At 34.1% G+C, this 20,034-nt stretch overlaps 1 protein-coding gene across 5 annotated transcripts in view; it reads right to left on the bottom strand.

The window, feature by feature from the left end:
- LOC147395879 (piezo-type mechanosensitive ion channel component) overlaps positions 1-11,262 on the bottom strand; it is a 40,905-nt gene extending 29,643 nt beyond the window's left edge. The window contains exons 1-7 of one of the 5 annotated variants that reach the window (XM_086451827.1): positions 11,151-11,262; positions 10,574-10,710; positions 8,233-8,313; positions 6,289-6,448; positions 5,994-6,151; positions 2,004-2,160; positions 1,711-1,897 (exon numbers count right to left, since the gene is read on the bottom strand). In XM_086451827.1, coding sequence (XP_086307953.1) covers positions 1,711-1,897; positions 2,004-2,160; positions 5,994-6,151; positions 6,289-6,448; positions 8,233-8,313; positions 10,574-10,622 — 792 coding nt within the window. In that variant the 5' untranslated portion in view covers positions 10,623-10,710; positions 11,151-11,262. The other 4 variants (XM_086451828.1, XM_086451829.1, XM_086451830.1 and 1 more) reach the window with 4 other exon arrangements.
- Positions 11,263-20,034: the final 8,772 nt, after the last annotated feature.

The following is a 20,034-nucleotide window of genomic DNA, read 5'->3' as shown; positions in this document are numbered from 1 at the left end:
GGAATTCATTGCTTCGTGGGGTTTTGAACACTTGACCTACCCTTCTTGAGAAGCTTTTCAAGGCTCGGCTTGCCACTAGGCCAACCCCTTGGGTTAATGGTTACAATTACATACTTCTCCACAAATAGGAGGAAAACACAACTACTAATGACAATGATCGATTGGTCTTGGTACACACCAATAAACCATATATCGACCAACTACTTGGCCAAACAAATAATACATTGCATATGGTAACAACTAAAAACCCATGGCATGCAAATCCTATAAAATTGATCCTACTGGAGACAATCCCCCTTAGGTGAAGACCCAAAAATGGAACAATCATACATGGTTTCTAAGGTTTCATAAGAAAAGAAGGAACAAGATGGAACAAGTAATAGAAGGGTTGTGTTCTCAAACTTCGATCACCAAATAAAACCACACTTTTGATATGAATGGGACCATGCTCAATATTGTCAATAGAAATTGGGATGAAGAGTACCATGATGACCAATATTGCAACGAAAAGTAACTGTAATGAAAATTACCCACAAATGCTTGAAGAAAATATTGAATGAATAGAGAAAAGAGGCATAAGCACGTGGGGCGATACTGTTGGTGCCCACTAAAGAAGTGTAGTGTTGTAGGAACTTAGAACTTGATCAAATGACCAAGTGCTATAATACCAATATAAGAAAATAGTTCTATTATATTGAATGTGTTACTTAGAAAACTAAGCTACTTTATATAGATAGAGGCCAAAAACAAAAGGAACTTGCAAGCAACGTAGGACTAAACCCAAAACACATTAAATGGGAATCACAAATACATTAAGAATACTCTAAGCCATATTACAGTGTAATATTTAACACTTAGACAAGCTACCAAGTACTCATGACCTAATGGGAGTCCCTCAATTCGCACCCAAAGGCCAAAAATGGCAATATCAGCTTCTCCATTCCCCCTTTTCTTTCGCTTGCTCTTTCTTTTGATAAGGACTAATGTAATGTATCAACTCCTCATTGCATATTTTTATTATGGATTTATAAAGCATTTGTAAGGAATTTTACAAAAAATAATCTCAAAATGTGAGATGCTTCTGAACAAAGATGTAATGTAACTTTTCATTTTCTCTAGAAAGTCAGTAAAATAAGAGTGTGACACGATGTGTGCCTGAAGTGTTGACAAGGGTGCAAGTGTCCAACAGAGAAAAAACAATATAAGTTCTATGTAGTTGTTATATAGATTATAATTGAAGAGTAAGAGTCAAGTAACAATAAGCTGCTTTATTTGAACATTCATATACACCAACATCCTAAACCAGGTAAACCACGATAATGGGTCGATGTTGACACTAGCAGCCAGAAAATTTTCTTTCTTCAGCATGGTATAAAGATTCAGGATTGCAGGAACTCAAGAAGGATCAGTCAAGAGCCCCAAAGAAATTTACACTTGTATCCTAGGCTCAACCGAGTTTCAAACTTTGTGAAAATATAAACTACACAATATTGAACAAAAGGGAAATGATATATGAAAGCACACACACGCACGTACTCGTGCACTCGCACATACACACACACACCATGAACATTTTTTTAACTTATAGAACAAATCTTTGAACTTAAAGAACATTTTTTTCTTAAATTTCATAGCGGGTTCATGGATCAAAAAGCTTATCAATTAAAAAAATAGGGTTCATGGATCCAAACTGGAACACCAGATGCATACCATGAAATAGAAAACTATAAGAGAAAGAGCAGAAAAGAGTTCTGGCCACTCCACGGTTGCAGATAGTTTGTAAAGTCCAATGAAATTTGCTACCAGTTGGAACATCTTCGGCAACTCAATAGGAAGCTGGTACATATAAAGCAGGACGATGCTGAAACCTGCATAAATTAGAAGAGGCCTCCACCACCTCCAACCCAGGGATCGAACATAAGCTATCCAAAGGGACTAATACCTAATTAAAATAGATTAAGATAAACACACCAGCCATTAAAAAGAAATTTGAAAACACTTACCGAAAGAGGCCCAAAAAGTTGCTTGTTAGAGACCAATCAATAAGACCGACACAGCTACATATAAAGAATGGTAGAGAAACCCATGAGGGATGACTGATACCCACGACCAGCTGAATAGCAGGTAACAGTAAGCAGCAGGCAACCCTGAGATGAGAACCTTGTAGCAAAATAAGAAAATAACCCAAAATCAATACAAAATTCAATATTTGATACATGAATTTCTTGAACTAACATGGCAATGAAAGCCTAAAGAATAAGTCCCAGTCCAACTCAGCCATCAAGAAACTGATACAGCTGATCAAAGTAAAACTTTAAACCACAGATGATTTTGTCAACTCAAATGAACAGTCATGTCAGATAAGTAGGGGGAAACCCAATATGCAAAGAATAAGATGTTTGGACAATCAATATGCAAAGCATAAGATGTTTGGACAATCCTGACAAACTACTAGATATTATAAAGAACGACTTACAGCAGGACCACTACCAGTCTACAGAACCACAAAGAAACAGATTACAAAAGCAAATAATTAACATCCACTTCCACAATCGACTTTTTGGGTTGTCCAGGCTCCATCCTTCCTACTTATCTTGGCCTCCCTTCGGGGGGCAATCATAGTTGGAAAAATATTTGGGATCCAGTAATTGAGAGGGTTGGCAGGAGGTTGCCATCTTGAAAGAGATGGAATTTATCCAATGGAGGTAAAATCATGATCTAAAATCTCATATGACCGAAAAATATCTAGACACCAACACTTTAAAGTTTTAATAAAAAGCATGGGTAAATCCTTGTCAAATGCACATTGTCTAATCTCCCAATGCGTTACATGTCTTTATTTACCATCCCAATGAGTGATGTGAATAGATTGGAAAGTTTTATCATAAATTTCCCATGGAATGGGCCAAATGACATGTTCAGGTACCCACCTAGTGAAACAGCATATCATGTGTCTCCAAAAAAGGGTGGTGACTTACGTATCAAGAAGCTAAAAACTACGATTTTAGATCTCCAAAGAAAATGGCTATGAAGATTTTATGAGGATATAACAGTCTACAGAGTAGAGTGGTATACAAATACAGCATTAGAAATTTTGGTTGGATGATGAGAAAGTTATGTCAACATTTGGAAGGGCATACCCTCAAACATGAACTTGGCTTTTGGAAGTTGGTTGGCGTCGAGATGACCCATTTAAGGTTGCCTTCACAGAACATTCTACTTGTCAGACCTGAAAGGTTATCTCATGATGAACTGCTTGCTTGTTGGAAATGCAGATATTTCTCGAGATCTTGGATTGAGGAATATTAATGATTGAGAGTTCAAATGTATTTCTAGTCTCCTCTCTTTCCATACGGGAGTCAAGATTTGTCCTAACTCAAAAGATAAAAGAACATGGTGTCGAGGATCATAGTGGTTCCTTCTGGTGCACTCCTTTTGTGTGGTCTTGAATTGGTCACTTTCTTCCTCCTTTCCAGCTAGTTTCAATCTAGGATTCAGGATTCCTTCAAAAGTGGTCATGTTTATGTGGATAGTATGTTTGGAAAAAATCTTGAATGTTGACCATCCAATCAGCCATAAGAAGATTACTGTGAACCATTGTATAATATGCAAGGCAAACCTAGAATGAGAAAGTCTCCAATGAGGAATGACTGTGGAAGTTTGGGTGGCTCTCTTCATCACTTTTGATATGTTGAATCATGACTAGTACTATCTTGGAAGTCTCCCAAAAAGTAATTTATTATAAAGGCTAAAAGAAAAAACACAAAAATATAATAATGATGATGTCCATGAAAAAAATATTAATACCTTTGAGCCATTTTATTGGAGCTTATGGAAGCAGAGGAACAAGTGAATTTTAATGGTAAAGAGGAGTAGCTTTCTATCCAATAGAGGATAAAAGTCTCTTATATTTAAATGGTCTTCAAGGAATTTCAACTCCTCTTTGTGTGGTTTATGTATTCAAATGGAACTCTACCGTAATGGGGGAAGGTTAGCATTTGTTGAATTTTTTGACCTTCGATAGTCATCTCAATCTATTAGGTCTTCGCCTATATAGTGCATGGGGGCCAGTTCCCTTTTTATACATAAACCACTACAAAAAAAGGAACATTTTGAAGCTATATGGAGACACGACAAGGCAATTGAAATATGATTCAGTGCCATACGGTGGAATGGTGACTTATGTTGGAAGATTTTAGTATGTTTATTTAGTTTCCAAGTTGCAAAAATATAATTTGTATAAGCTATAATTTATAAGAAGAGACCAAGCATTCAAATGTGAGCGTTACCATACAAGGTCTTCTGAGGCCTACCGATACACGAGGGTGTTTAGGGATGAGCCAGCTAAATCATCAAGGTTTTTTCTTGTCTGGTGGGGATAACAGATTCTGACAAAGTTGACTCCAAAGAATTGTTTCAAGGGTTCCATCTTAAGAGGCCATTTATTTGTTGATAGATAAAAGTTTTAGTAATAAGAAAAGAGAAGTGCGGTAAAGGCAACAATCTAACAAGGTAAAAAAACAAACAAAAACAAAAAACAGAGCATTCAATCATCACAGATAAGATCCCACTTAAACAAAAAATCTTCAAAAAAGACTCCTCTAAAACCTTTGAAGATTCTCCTCTGAGAAAAGAATAGTCCCATTTTGGATACAAGAACCTCATGCAATGGATGAGCCTTCCCTTCAAAGACCCTATTGTTCTATTCCAACCAAATGCCCCAGCAAACAACAAAATAGGTTAGAGACCGAAGGATTTCTCTTTTAGGGGTTATAAGTCTTGTTGTCAACATAAATATTTTTTTTTTCTAAATGATGTCAACATAAATCAATTCATCATAATTACCATGACAAAAGAAATGTGGTATGCCTCTTGGAGATAATCACATATTATAGATCATAAAGGGAACTTGTCAGAGGTTGAGCCAAGGTTCAGAGGCTCATTTAGTTTTGACAAAACATTCTAATTTCAGCTGTGATCAGAACAAAACATTAGATCTTTTGTATTGTCTCAGGATGTTTCAAATGAGGCCATCTAGATTTTTCTTCTAAACGAAACATTGCCTTGAGATAAAATTTAGAACTTGGGTTGAACCATCCTTTTTTTCTCATATCCTTAGAGGGGCTAACAAGGTGGTAGATGTTGGGAATATTCTTCCTAATTTCATAATAACCTTATACTTCATATTTTATAAGATTATCAGCATTTAAATTAATAGTTAATATTAGGGTCTAAAACATGAATCCTAGTTCACCATTCAACTTTTCCTTGATCAGCATCTTCAGCCAAGGCATGTGTACCCATATCTTGTCTAACAACCACTGTCCATGTTATTTTTGGCCCTTCACTTAACCATTTAGAGCCTTTGACTTGCGCAAAAATGCTTATTCTCACTGTTGCCATTATTGGTCTTCATTGTACATGCCAAACCAACTCAATCAACTTTCATTTATTTTATTTCCAATTGGGATCTGTTCTTAAATTCTCTCCAATGTACTCATTTATGATTTCGTCTTCCCAACTTTTAACACTCATCCATTTCAGCATCCTCATCCTTGCTACACTCATTCTCTGAAGTAACCTCCTTGGGGTATTTATTATCGTCAATCTTAACTAGTGTCTCATCCCTATGAGTATTCTTACTAAGTTGCACTATATATTTTGTCTTGTTGCTACTTATCTTTTTTCCATTGAACAACACTATGTTATCTACAAATAATACACAATAAGGGACTGCTCCTTGAATATGACCAGTCAATCCATCCCCAACTAGTGAAAAAAAATATATCGTACTTAAGGTTGATCCTGGTACAACTAGAGCTCCCTCGTCTCACTCACCACCAACTGTCCCAATACTAGTTACAAATCCAGTATGCATGTCTTTAATAATGGCAATATACTTGCTCGTCCATGGAAGAACTCTACAGCTAGATAGGAAAAAAACAATTATATATAAAAAAAATATATCAGGTTGCAACTACTAGTGGACGAACCTAAACGTTCTATAGATGATGACATATGCTCCCAACAAGAATCTCGCAATCGGAGTAGACCCCATCTACTCAAATAGACATCCACTAAAGCAACAAAAGCAGCTAACAATTGTACCACCAAGAAGCAAATTATAGATGGAGATGCTGAGGGCTGGACACTGCAAAAGAGTCCACTTTAGTATGGAGAAATGCATTTTTAAGTTTTAACACAAAGTAACCTAGTCACAGAAATGTACATAAGGAGACTCCAATCAAGGAATAAAATATTAGATACAGCTTAAGCATCAAATTTTACCTCACAAATCCAATCAGCTTTGCCCACCAAGCATCTGCAATACTCCATTGTTCCCCCTCAACAAGCCAAATAATATGGAATATTGCATGTGATAGGATGGCAAACAGGGAAAAGATAACAATAAACCATGACAAAAAAGATCGTCTCCAAAAACAAAATCCTATAAGATAAAAATGAGAAGTCAGTACAATTAAGAACCTTGATCAATTATAGTCACCCTAAAAATAAAAGGGAAACTCATTTTGACAATATAAGACAGAGATTGCATGGGATACACCCAGTAAGAAAATAACCAAAACCAATAAATAAAAGCCTGAGACTCGATGAGGACCATCCAGCAACCTTTCTAACTTCTTTCAAATTTAGTTACCACTTTCTAGACAGGGATTTTTGGTAAGCCAAATTAAAGGTCCTTCATTTTTTAGGGAAAATAAATATAAAAAAATTTCCTTCATTTTTTATAGGTAAAAAACTTACAAAACCAATCTGAGTTCTGACCAAGTCAAGTTGACTACACGGTCTCTAAACATTGATTAAATAGACTAGGAGGAATGCACAGTGATGCATTTGTTTCTTAAGTAATGGCAATGTGTAGTGCTTTTCCCACTAATAAAGATTTTATGAATAATACGAGTTTTATTAGATAAATAGAATGGAAAATTTATCAAAAACGAAAACGGTTGTTAAAATAGCCATACTACTTTTGTATACATCATTACTAGTCATAAACAGTAAATTTTCTAAGGGTATTACAGAAAATTTTCAGATTGTTGCAAATAGTAATATATAATGTTACCATTTTTATTGTATATCAACTTATAAAGTAGAAATCACGGAACTTTAGAAAATTCAAATATATATATATATATTACTTTTTAAAAGAGCCATAAAAGGAAAGTTATGACTATAGTTATACTTAAAGTAGGTTGGCAATTTTGTAAATTTTCAGCCGACAGTTAATTTTCGGTAATGTTTCAGCTTGTCTCAGAATTTCAGTCAAGATTCAAGATTGTCTCAGTTTTTCTCCAAAGTGAAACATTGCCTCAAGACAAAATTTTAAACTATCAGAGGATTAACAATACTCAGGGAATAGATGAAGCACCCTCCACAACACATAGACAATATATCTCATAAAAGATACTAAAACTTTAGAAATTTTCTAAGTGGGGTGTGGAGGACGAGTATTACTGCTCTAAACATCACAATTTAATTTATATAAGCATCAAATATGGTTTAGGGTAATGTATTTTAGCATATCATCAACAAAAGTGTGATTCTAACTAGTGTATGTGGTTGTAGGGGACAAGTAGTAGTAAATTGCAGTAAACATCATATTTTTAGGTCATCTATGGAACTCAAATCATGTGGTCACAGATCTATAAATGTTTGTAGGTTATATGGGCATCAAAGATGGATTCGATGATTCAAGTGGAGGATGCTTCTAGAGTGCTATTTGACATCCAACCAAATTGAAGATTTATTAGACTGCAGTAGGACCGACTATGTTTTATGGAGCTGAACGTTGGCAATTAAGAAACAACATATTCACAGATTGTGTAGCAGGATGAGTAAGTTAGGAGTAATGAGTATAAACAGTAAGACAGATAAAATTAGAAATGAATGCATTAGTGAAAATGTATAAGTAGCTACAATAGATGATAAATTAAGGGCAAGTCTATTGACATGGTTTGTTCCATGTGCCATGAAGACCGAGAAAATGCCTTGAGATGTGATTTTCAACCTTGACAATGACAATGTTTTAGAACTTGATCAGAACAAGAGGTCTTTCACAAAGAAGATGACCATCTCTGCCCAAGTGACCAGCTTTCATATAAACAGCAACTCATCCAAAAAAAAAAAAAAAATGAGGAATTCCATACAAGCAAAACTTGTTCAGAAGCATCAAAAGAATCCCAAGGAAAAAAAATACAGAAAGCAGCTTACCTATTTGTAGAGCAGTAAATTGATAGACAAGGAAAGTTAACAAATCAACCAGAGAGAGCAAATTCCAGTCGAGTAAAGCAGCTGCATGAAAGGAAGAGAAAAGAGAGAGAGAGAAAGACTACATGTCAATTGGCAAAGCAGCAAAAAAATATGCACGTGTAAATTGGAAAAAAGGTAAAAAAAATGCACAATTATCTAAAGAAACTTGCATAAATGTCATATGTAGATTATGAGAAAAGAAAACTAGCAACAGAACTTACAAGTTTCATTAGATGCAATCACAACTTAGAAGTGTGACAGTTCAAAATCTATGGTGAAACAAAGTTCAAGCAAAGCACCTCCTTGCCCCAAGGACTTTTCATTTTTTTTTTTTTTTGTTTTGATCAGTAAACAATCGAATTATAGAAACAATTTCATATTAAGGAAAGAAAGAGAACAGGTAAAGAAGGACAAAGGGATCTCCTTACAAAGATAGGAAAAAAGAATAATAAATAAGAAGAACAAAGAAAGATACAAAGCACATAAAAACAAGAGGCACTAGTCATCCATCTCGCCCCAAATTGGTTCCCCATGTAAACACAAGATCTTTAAAAACAAAAGTGTGCACTCCTGAGAAGATTTGGTCCAAAAACAAATGAAAGCCTTGATGATAAACGCAAGAACATGAATACCTTCTTTACATTCGAATGCTCACTTGTTCCAATCTTTCTCTATGCCCCAACATAATGCAAGTGGTAATAATCTCTATAGGATCCAACCTCTAGAAGAGAAAGCAGAAATGGACCAGTTGATGATGAAATTGTATATGGCAGTCCAACAAACCCCGAAGGACAAAAAGAAGACTTTCAAAAACCCCAAGCTATTCCATTGTGAAGGAGAAGATTAATAGATTCCCAATTGGATTTTATGAGGAAGGTAAAGGTAAAAATCTTGACTAAGTAACCATCATTCTTAGATTTTCCTTACACCCGCTCCCATCAAGCATACATGCTCAAAAAAGAAACCCTCAAAATCATGAAAGTATTTGCATCAACAAAAAAGAACGCCTAAAAATGCTATAAACTCGTAGAATGAGTGCTCCTCCTTCAAAAAAACACAGTTGTTTTACTCCTTCAAAAAAACACAGTTGTTTTGCATCACAAAGGGATTCAAACTCCATAAAATCCTTTCTCTAGAAACAAGGAATGGCAACTTTGAAAAAGATGATATATTCTATAAAAAACTCTAGTGGATGTGAAAAACAGAAATCAAATGGTATGGAGAAAAGTACAATGGATGAGGTTAAGATCTCATGTTAATACAATAACTTGGTGTTATTGTCCCTTTCTTTAACCATTGTACTCTAGATTTCCATCTCCTACCAATCCTCTTCAACTTCACCATCTTATGAAAACCAGCTTTAGATTAACAATCATGTCTCCCTTCTATAGATATACCCTCAGACTTATCTCTATCTATAAAAATAAGCATTGCCCAATATTCCTCTACAAAATCATATGTGATTTCACTCAGCACCTGACATGTCTTTTCAAATCCAAAATACCAAATTCCTCTTTGTTCTAAATTTTAATCTCCTTTAGGCTTTCTAACTTACTTCAGAAAACAAAACCAACCCATCCTTAGAATTCATATCATTCCACCATTACCCAACTTTCTTTATGGGGTAGAAATGAATTAATATATTCTCAAATCCTAAGGGTGTGGGTGACCTGATATAGCTCCAAAATCCTGGATCAATGGCATGTGGTTTGATGCCAGTCTATGAATACAAATGACGGAAATGTTCCTCCCAAGAATCTCTAGTCTACATAATATTGGATTGTTCTACTTATTTGACCATGCGTACAACCCATCCCTAAATGGTGAATCCATTATTCTCCAAAATCAGACATGTTACTTGTAACTCTACTACCATGTTTCTTGTAATTAAAGAATCAGATAACCTCGAAATAGCAGTCCATGCACCAAGGAAGATCCCACAATCCCAAGATAGCACAACCATTTTGATGGTTTAGACACTAACTGAAGTTCCTTCCTAAGCCCAGCTTGTATTCAAAACCCAGTTCATACACACAAGTTACTCACAAACTAAGATCCCGATTCACCCACCCAGTTCGATTTCTCATTCATTATGCACATTGTCAGTTTCTCTATAATTTAACATTCAAAGGCTTAATCTCTTAACACTTGAAAAACTTTACAAACTCACAATAATGTTTTCTAGCCCGATCATTTTAAGAGATTAACATTTTTCACTTAGACACAACCAATAAACAGTAACTAATTAGCATGCAACATTTAAGAAAAAAATAACCTATTAATAACTAAAGTAGTTGCATACCTGTTAAAAGCAGCAGAGGCAATACAAACTCGCCAAGGAAGCTCCCCATGGTGAGCTCTCTGTCTCTTCTCTCTTAACAAAACCACTTGTCTTTCTTCACGGTTGTCATCAAGAACACTTGATCCTTTACAAGTTTTCTGATTTATAACATCATTGGATTCGGATTTATGTAAGGGTTTTCTAATTTATGATAAAAACCAACAACTCATATCAGAAAACAATCAAAATTCCTTAAAAACTAAAAATTGGGCCCCAAAAAATGTACTTTTTAGAACTGGAGCCTCCCTCCCAAACAAATATGTTTCTTCATCAATGTCGTAAAAGTACAGAATTTCGTTAATGGGTTTTCTAAATTATGGTAAAAAACAACAACCCATTTCGGACAATCAAACAAATCTTCTTTTAAATACCAAATTGAGCTAAATAATTGGGTTAACACTCTAGACTCCACTGGGTTTTGTGAAAGGAGGAGAATGTACAGTAAGGAAATTAAAACTGAGGGTTGCCATAAAAACTTGAATCAGATTTAAGTGCAGAACAAAAAAATGAAGAAATAACAATGGGAATTGAGAATAACCGTGCTTTGCGCTTTGAATCCCCTTAATCAAAACTGCTTTGTTGAGCTGTTGTTTGTTTCTGGTTTGTCATGTTGTTCTTGCTTGCCTGGGATGGTATCTGATTTTAGAAAATCAAATTTTGACACGTGGTTGCGTGGTGTGCAATTAAACTAAAACAAAAGAGCTATTATTGGCACCCCCAACTTTTACTTATAACATCCCAATTAGAAAAAAAATAGAGATTTCCGTAAATGTGCACAACTTATGACAAAATTCTGGTTTTGATACAATGCTCATTTTAATTCCCAAAACATGTTTTCCAACAACTTCGCCACTTTTATAATTAACGATCTTGTTGATAAATTACAAGCAAGATCGCAAATAATTTTAAGGTGATTTTTATATTTAGTGATCTTGCTGATAAATTACTAGCGAGATCATTGATAATGTGAAAGTCAAATACTATTGATATTTTTAACGACAAGTTTGTTGGTATTTTATTAGCGAGATTATTGATTATAAAAGTGATGAACTCGTTGGAAAACATGTTTTAGAAATTAAAATGAACAATGTATCCAATTTTGCGATGTTCAGTACACGAAAATGGTAATTTACCCTAAAAAATAAGTTAATGATTGATAATAAGTAAAAGTTTTGAGTGCCTATAAAAACTCTCTCTCTCTCTCTCTCTCTCTCTCTCTCTCTCTCCTCTCTCTCTCTCTCTCTCGCTCTCGCTATATTTCTATTTGTTAAATTTAAGATTTTATATGAGCCTAATCTTAATTGTAAATAATTGTTGAAGATGTTTTAAAGTGTTCTAACAGTTTGTAGTGTTGAAATAATAACTTCAACCAAACAATTGTAATGTTTGAATGTTATGTTTTAATTTTTAAGAGTCGTGCCCTCCCTCGGTGACACACACCTCCCTGATGCCCTCATCACAGGACTGTAGATCATTTGCCTCGGGATGCATAAAAAATAATTTGTAATTATACATATCCCAAGGCAAATGAATGACGGTTTTGTGGGGACTTAGATCTTTAACTAGGGTGGGATAAATAATCTAAGAAAAACAAATGCTTGCACATGTATTTGTTGTTTCAAACTGTTCTAACGCTTTGAATGCAAGTCCCATGCATTGCTGCTTAAGTAAGGGCATCACTTATTTTCTCATGATTACAATGTTTTTTTTTTTTTTTTTCTCTTTCTTCTTTTTACAGTGGGAGATCTTTTAAGACAAGATAGTGAATTTATATTGGCAGGACAGCTTATCCTCATAACACACCAATCATACAATTAAATTGTTGTCCAAGATGGGGTTACTGGCTTTTTCTCTCACCATTCAAGCTGTCTTCTTAAAAAATAAAAAATAAAATAAGAGAGGGAGAGAAAGAGATCATGGGAGAGAGAAAGGAAGGGAAGAGAACCAATAAAGAGAAAATATAACTTAAAATATTGACCATCACAAAACAAATGTTGGAAGAATAAAACTTTTTAAGAGAAAAATATAATAGTTCAAGTAGCCTTAATAAGTTAAGTAAGGATTTCACCCTTGCTAAGGGTCCTTGGGTTCAATTTTCGGCATCCAAAATCATGATTCAGTGCCTTGGGGTTGTGGATAACAAAATTATATGAACTTTTAAAAAAAATATCCAAAAAATTTATTTTTCACTGTTGAATTTTAATTTTAAATTTGGAAGTTCGGTGGAAGTTCACAAGATATCATTTTCAAAACCTTAGATCAAGCCCCCCACAAAACAAAACAAAACAAAACAAAACAAAAAAAAATTGAAAAAAAAATGGGTCGGAAATTTTGGATGAAATTTAGAGGGCAGTGCAGGATTGCTAATGTGTTAATTCCCTTGGGCAAAACGACTCTGAGTAAGGCTGAAAATCTTTACTAAATTAGTAAGGAAAGTATTTCTCAAAAAATAATGAAAATATATATATAAGAATATGAAAAGGAATTCTAAGGGTCTACAAAGGTGGAGAGATCACAAAAGAGTATAAACAGGTTTTCTTAAGAAGAAGAATAGATGATTTGTAAGAACATAAAGAATGATGTTGTCCAATAGGATTGAAATGGATCAACTCTAGATGGTCGATCAAGAAGTAACATCTTTCTTATTTTGGATTTTCCTCTTCCTCTCTCTCTCTCTCTCTCTCTCTCTCTCTCTCTCTACCCCTCTCTTATAGAGAACTTATATTGGCACCCCAACTTTTACTTATCACACTCCAACTAAATTTATATAAAAAAAACAAAAATTGATTGAGGGAGAATATCATTCTCTCACTTTATGAAAGAACGATGGGTATGGATATTTTCTTTTCTTTTTAATAGAGAGATATCGGAGGACGAAGAGCACGAGATCAACATCATGATGTGGGAATAGACAATCAACGTTGATGCGAACTCATTCTTTTTGACGAGTTATTATTGATAGTCACAATTTGTGGCTCTTTCGTTTTTATCTTGTTAAAGTATTATGAAGAAAATTTTGATGTGAAAATGTTAGTTCCAATTTTAAATCGTGTTAATAGAAATTCTCTTTTTTATAAGGATTTTTCTCAAAACGTGTGCAACTTATCTCCAAATTCCAATTTCAGTACACTGTTCATTTTAATTCTCAAAACATGCATTTCGAGTGAATTCTTCATTTCTATAATCAATGAATTCATTGGTATATCTACAAATTCGTAGATATTAAAAGTGACGAACTCACAAATTCATAGATTATAAAAATGACGAGTGCATGTTTTGAGAATTAAAATGAATAGTGTACCGAACTTGGACTTTCGTCATATTCAGCACACGAAATGAAGATTCACCCTTTTTTATATTGAGAGCTTCTATTGACACTCCAACTGTTATTTGTTACATCCCAATTACTTAAATTATTTATCCACCCCAAATAAAGATTAAAATATACCATTTAAAATAAAAACTAACATTTTCACACCAGAATTTTCTCATAACACCAATAGAAATTATACAAGCTGAGAAAGTCACAGAATGCTGTTTTTCAATAGTAAGTTCATGTAAGCGCATAATTACCAAAACAAAGAGATTCACAAGAAACATGTGATATTCAAGAGAATTAAATGTGATCCAATCTAGATTTTCCTATAGTTTTGATTCATTGATCTTGGATATCAAAAAGAGCAAATTGTGAGACTTAATATTCTGTCCTAAAATTTGAATATGGCATGCTATTCTCTCCAAATTCACCTACTTTTCATTTTTAATTAAGGTACAACAAGAAAAATATTGGTGTGCCAATATAAGTTCTCTATTTTATTGGGTGCAACAAGTGAATATTGGGGTCCCAACAAATAAATAAAAAAAAGGGATACTGCAGTACGTTCTTACCCATGTTCATTTGGAAGAATCATTAAAAAAAATTTAATAGGCTTTTGCTCCAATGAGCTTATAATGTTGCATGACTTGTCTAGTTTTTGGATTACCCATAACCCTTATTTTGGAGGCTCTCCCAAATAATTACAAAAGTTGTCGGTATTTCTGAAATGTTGTTAAGGTTGACAATTTAATAATATTTTGTCAACATTACGTGATAGTTGTGTCAACACATGTAACACTTTTGATATTTTTGAAAACTTCGATAATTATTTGGGAATTTACCCATGGGCAGAGTCAAGATTTTCCTATAGTGGCGGCAAACTATGGTTAGTTGTATAGTGAACATGAATGGTTTTAGAGAGAAATTAAGAGGTTTTTAGTTAGAAGTTGAAGAAAATGATATTTAGGTCATTTCCAATTAATATTTGAGAAGTCCTGATCAAGAGGCAATGTCCTCAATAAAAAATTAAAGAAGTGAAGAAGTGGAGACAAATGTCTTCAATAAAATTAAACCAAATTAAGATCAATTCAGTTTGATTAAATTCGGTTCTATGAAGTGCCAATATTCTACAACCCTGCTTCGAAGCAACATATTTTATTTATAAATAAATAAATAATGAACCTGAAATTTTATATAGGGTTAGGATCCCTTGAATAACCATATACATATGATTATAATAAATTATCCAAACTAAAGTTTCTCTATATATGCCCTCAAGAGGATAAGATTCTTTTACCGTTCCAAGGTTTGGAGTTTTTGTGAAGAAATTAAAATTAAAACTAGCAAAAGTGGATTATTCTAAATTGAGAAGAAATTCTCGATGACAAAGCAGAGCAAGAAATGGGTGCAAGAATTTATGGTCTACATTGTCGTCATTCGGCTTAGCTCTTATCATAAGCTAGCCAAAAATAATTATAACCTACTTTACTATTCTTTCTTTAGTCAATGTAGGACTAAATTTCTTATAATGAAATACAAAAAATGAAAATCAGAAGCATCGAAATAATTTTCTTTCGATTTTCATATTTCATTTAAGAATGAGTTATGATTTTCTGTCCCCCCTTCCAGGGGCGGAGCTAGTAAGGAGCTGGTGGGGGCAAATGCCCCACAAAACTTTGAGACACCCCTATATTTTCAACTAATTACATGCCTCATTTGTCCTCACTCCCTCACCTCTCTCCCCATTTGCCCCCACACCCTCACCTCCCTCCAATTATTGCCCTCATAGAACTTTGAGACACCTCTATATTTTTCAACTAATTACATGCCCCATTTGCCCCCACACCCTCACCTCTCTCCAATTATTGCCCTCATAGAACTTTGAGACACCCCTATATTTTTCAACAAATTACATGCCTCATTTGTCCCCACTCCCTCACCTCTCCCCATTTGCCCCCACACCCTCACCTCCCTCCAATTTTGGCCCCCACAGAACTTTGAGACACCCCTATATTTTCAACTAATTACATGCCCCATTTGTCCCCACTCCCTCACCTCTTCAATTTTTTGTTGATGACATTGCCTCTTGACCGAGGCTTTTCAAATATTAATTGAAAATGACCTAAATATCATTTTCTTCAACTTCTAACTAAAACCTCTTAATTTCTCCCTAAAACCATTCATCTTTACCATACAACTAACTATAGTTTGCCCCCACTACAGGAAAATCCTGGCTCCACTCCTGTTTCTATTTATGATTTATATCACGTTTAGTTGACACAAAATTCAAGTAGACAGACTTGGATTGAATTTGGAGTTCAATTTGGTATTAATACACATTTGAACCAACTAGTTGAGTTGACTCGGCTATGATAAAAATTCTTTTGTGTTTTGCCACCATACAATGAGTTGTTTATAAATAAAACAATGCTGGTGTGGTAATATAAGTCTTACTGATTGTAGTTCCCACATATACCTATTCATAATATGTGTCATCTTTCAAGTAGGAACAATAGATTCATGTATTATTTTGTCAATAAATTCTTAAAGACTAATGATTTTGACTCCGCCCCTACCCCCCTATTTTCCCATATTCTCTTAATGTAGCATGTGCTAGAACCATATACATTTTTTCCTTGGAACACACTACCACTATGTGAAAACTGGAAAATTTGACGGGCCAAGGCCCACAAATTTTAGAAATTGAATTTTGACGGTCTAGGACCCTCAAAATTCTTGATATTCCCATATTTGACAGCTTAGAAATGTCAAATTTCTCTCATCCTTCAATAATTTGACAGTTTCGGCCCGTTGAAAAAAAATTTGACAACGAAAAATTCGACACCAATTCGATTTCTTGGTTTGTCAAATTTTATGAAATTTGACAGTCCAAGGCCTTCAAATTTGGACTTTTTTCACATTGTGTACTGCACATATGTTCTAGCACATGCCACGTTGGAGAGTATGTCAGAGGCAGAAGGGGAGGGGAAGGGGAAGGGGAAGGGGGGACAGAAAATCACGATTCATTCTTAAATGAAATATGAAAATCCAAAGAAAATTATTTCGATGCTTCTAATTTTCATTTTTTGTATTTCATTATAAAAAATTTAGTCCTACATTGACTAAAGAAATAATAGTAAAGTAGGCCGGTTATACTTATTTTTTACTAGCTTATGATAAGAGCTAAGCTGAATAACGACAATGTAGACCATGAATTCTTGCACCCATTTCTCGCTCTGCCTTGTCATCGAGAATTTCTTCTCAATTTAGAATAATCCACTTTTGCTAGTTTTAATTTTAGTTTCTTCACAAAAACTCCAAACCTTGGAATGGTAAAAGAATCTCATCCTCTTGAGGGCATATATAGAGAAACTCTAGTTTGGATAATTTATTATAATCATATGCATATGGTTATTTAAGGGATCCTAACCCTATATAAAATTCCATGTTCATTATTTATTTATTTATTAAATAAAATAAATTGCTTCGAAGAAGAGTTGTAGAATATTGGCAATTCATAGAACCAAATTTAACCAAACCGAACTGATATTAATTCGGTTTAATTTTGTTGATGACATTTGTCCCCATTTCTTCACCTCTTTAATTTTTTGTTGAGAACATTGCCTCTTGACCGGGATTTCTCAAATATTAATTGGAAATGACCTAAATATCATTTAAGAATGAGTCGTGATTTTCTGTCCCCTCCCTCCTCTCCCCCTCTACCTCTGACATACTCTCCTAACGTGGCATGCACTAGAACATATGTGCAGTATACAATGTGAAAAAAGTCCAAATTTGACGGTCTTGGGCTGTCAAATTTCATAAAATTCGACAGGCCAAGAGATCAAATTGGTGTCGAATTTTTCAATGTTAAATTTTTTTTCAATAGGTCGAAACTGTCAAATTACAGAAGGATGAGAGAAATTTGACAATTCTAAGCCGTCAAATTTGGGAACATCAAGAATTTTGACTGTCCTAGATTGTCAAAATTCAGTTTCTAAAATTTGTGGGCTTTGGCCCATCAATTTTTTCTGTCGAATTTTTCAATTTTCACGTAGTGGTAGTGTGTCCCGAGGAAAATATATATATAGTTCTAGCACATGCCACATCAAGAGAATATGGGGAAGTAGGGGGGTAGGGGTGGAGTCAAAATCATTAGTTTTTAAGAATTTATTGACAAAATAATACATGAATCTCTTGTTCCTACTTGAAAGATGACAGATACTATGAATAAGTATATGTGGGAACTACAATCAGTGAGACTTATATTACCACACCAACATTGTTTTATTTATAAACAACTCATTGGATGGTGGCGAAACACAAAAGAATTTTTATCATAGCCGAGTCAACTCAACTAGTTGGTTCAAATGTGTATTAATACCAAATTGAACTCCAAATTCAATCCAACTCTGTCGACTAAATGTGTTATAAATCATAAATTGAATTATTTACCCTTACTTAAACCCCAAACTCTACCAAAACTTGGTGATTTCTTAATCTTTTCTATAGTTTCAATCCAAGTATCTACTGTAAATTTTAACTTTGGCGTTTTAATAGATGGATAATTTTCTTTTAAAGAATTACATAATCACATACGGTTTTAAAATATATACATAGTCGGATTAATTTATCCGTCTCTATGAATCTTTTGTAATGAATTTACCTTTATACCTATTTGATTTGATTTTTTTATTATAAAAAAACTGAATTTTTGAAAACCAAAGAAGCCTAGAAAAAAGTTTCCATTAAAACTTATATCTGTTTGATACTGAACCTAAATGTTGGTGAGCAGTAAAAGAGTGTGGACATACAAATGCAAATTCAATAGTAGTCTAATTGGTAATAAGTAAAAAGAATGTATACTTAGAATAACTTGTAAGTTAACTAAAGTTTTTGAAAACTTACAAATCTTAATAAATTGAGATTTTCTATTTTTTTTAACAAGCTGTTAATCAAATTAAGAAAATCTTAGAATTTAAACCAAATTTGCATATCTCACATATTTTCTTTCTGGTCTTAATTTTAGTTTTTTCAATTTTATGAAGCTTATTTGAGCTTTATTTTAATTGTCACCCTCGCAAATTGTAGTGGCTAACATGTCGTAGGCCCAGATGCGTATAACCGCGAAAATTGCTGTAAAATTGGGTAACAAAAATGCAGTCCATGGGTCTTTGTTTCTTGGTCTCCTTGCACAAATTGCTGCAAATTTTTACTGGCCTATGTGATTTTCTGCTCACCTCGATTGATTTCCTTAAAAAATCATGCAAAACTTCACCTTATGACAAATAACCGCAAAAGATGGTGCACAAAACTTTGTGAATTTATAGCGATTTGTTGGCGTACCAAGTTAGGACCTTAATCACAAAATTTACATCCTCAATCTGCTTCTATATCGTAGATTCTATGTTTTATGTGTCGGCACTGGCTGTGTCTGTCATTTTGCTAGGTTGTATTGGTGCTTTAGTGTACATATATTGCCTCTATTATGGCTCTTTTCATTTGAACTAAAGCAGACATAGAGAGCCTTTTTAGAATACAATGGGGTTTTTATTAAGTATTTTGAAGAATAGTATACGGTGAAGGAAAGCCCATCTGTTTAACAGTGACAAGGATTACCTTACTAAGTTTTAAGAAATCTTAGAAGATTATTGAGGATGTTTGTTCTTCTAATCAGGTGGCATGGCCTTCTATGTAGAAAGCCAAAGTGGGTGTGTTAGATGAGATAGATAATCTCGAACCCCAAGGCGTTCTATTTCTTCAAAAAATATATATATATATATATGTCGTTTGATGAAGAAATTGTGGCCAAATTATGTTTTGTGGCTAGCAATGTCCTTGCCTTCGGATCCGCGCTTGGCTTGCCCTTCTGAGCTCACGTAGCACACACAAAGAAGAGATGCTCAAAACCATTGTTGATGGACTAGGACTCCATTATATGGATAAAAGAAGGATACATAGAGCTTCTCAATTGTCTTCTTTGAAAGACTTTCGCACGTGGAGCCATCTTGTATTATTTTTGTTAAAAAAAAAAAAGACCGATAGAAAGAAAGAAAAATATGGCGAAGTAGTTAATATTTATAGCAATTGATGAAAGAGTCCAATG

The sequence above is a fragment of the Akebia trifoliata genome, chromosome 8 (genome assembly GCF_017979445.1).
Source record: "Akebia trifoliata isolate Shusen 1 chromosome 8, ASM1797944v1, whole genome shotgun sequence".
Lineage (NCBI taxonomy): Eukaryota > Viridiplantae > Streptophyta > Magnoliopsida > Ranunculales > Lardizabalaceae > Akebia > Akebia trifoliata.
Note: the sequence above shows the minus strand (reverse complement) of the source record. Positions and strands in the feature narration are given on the sequence as shown.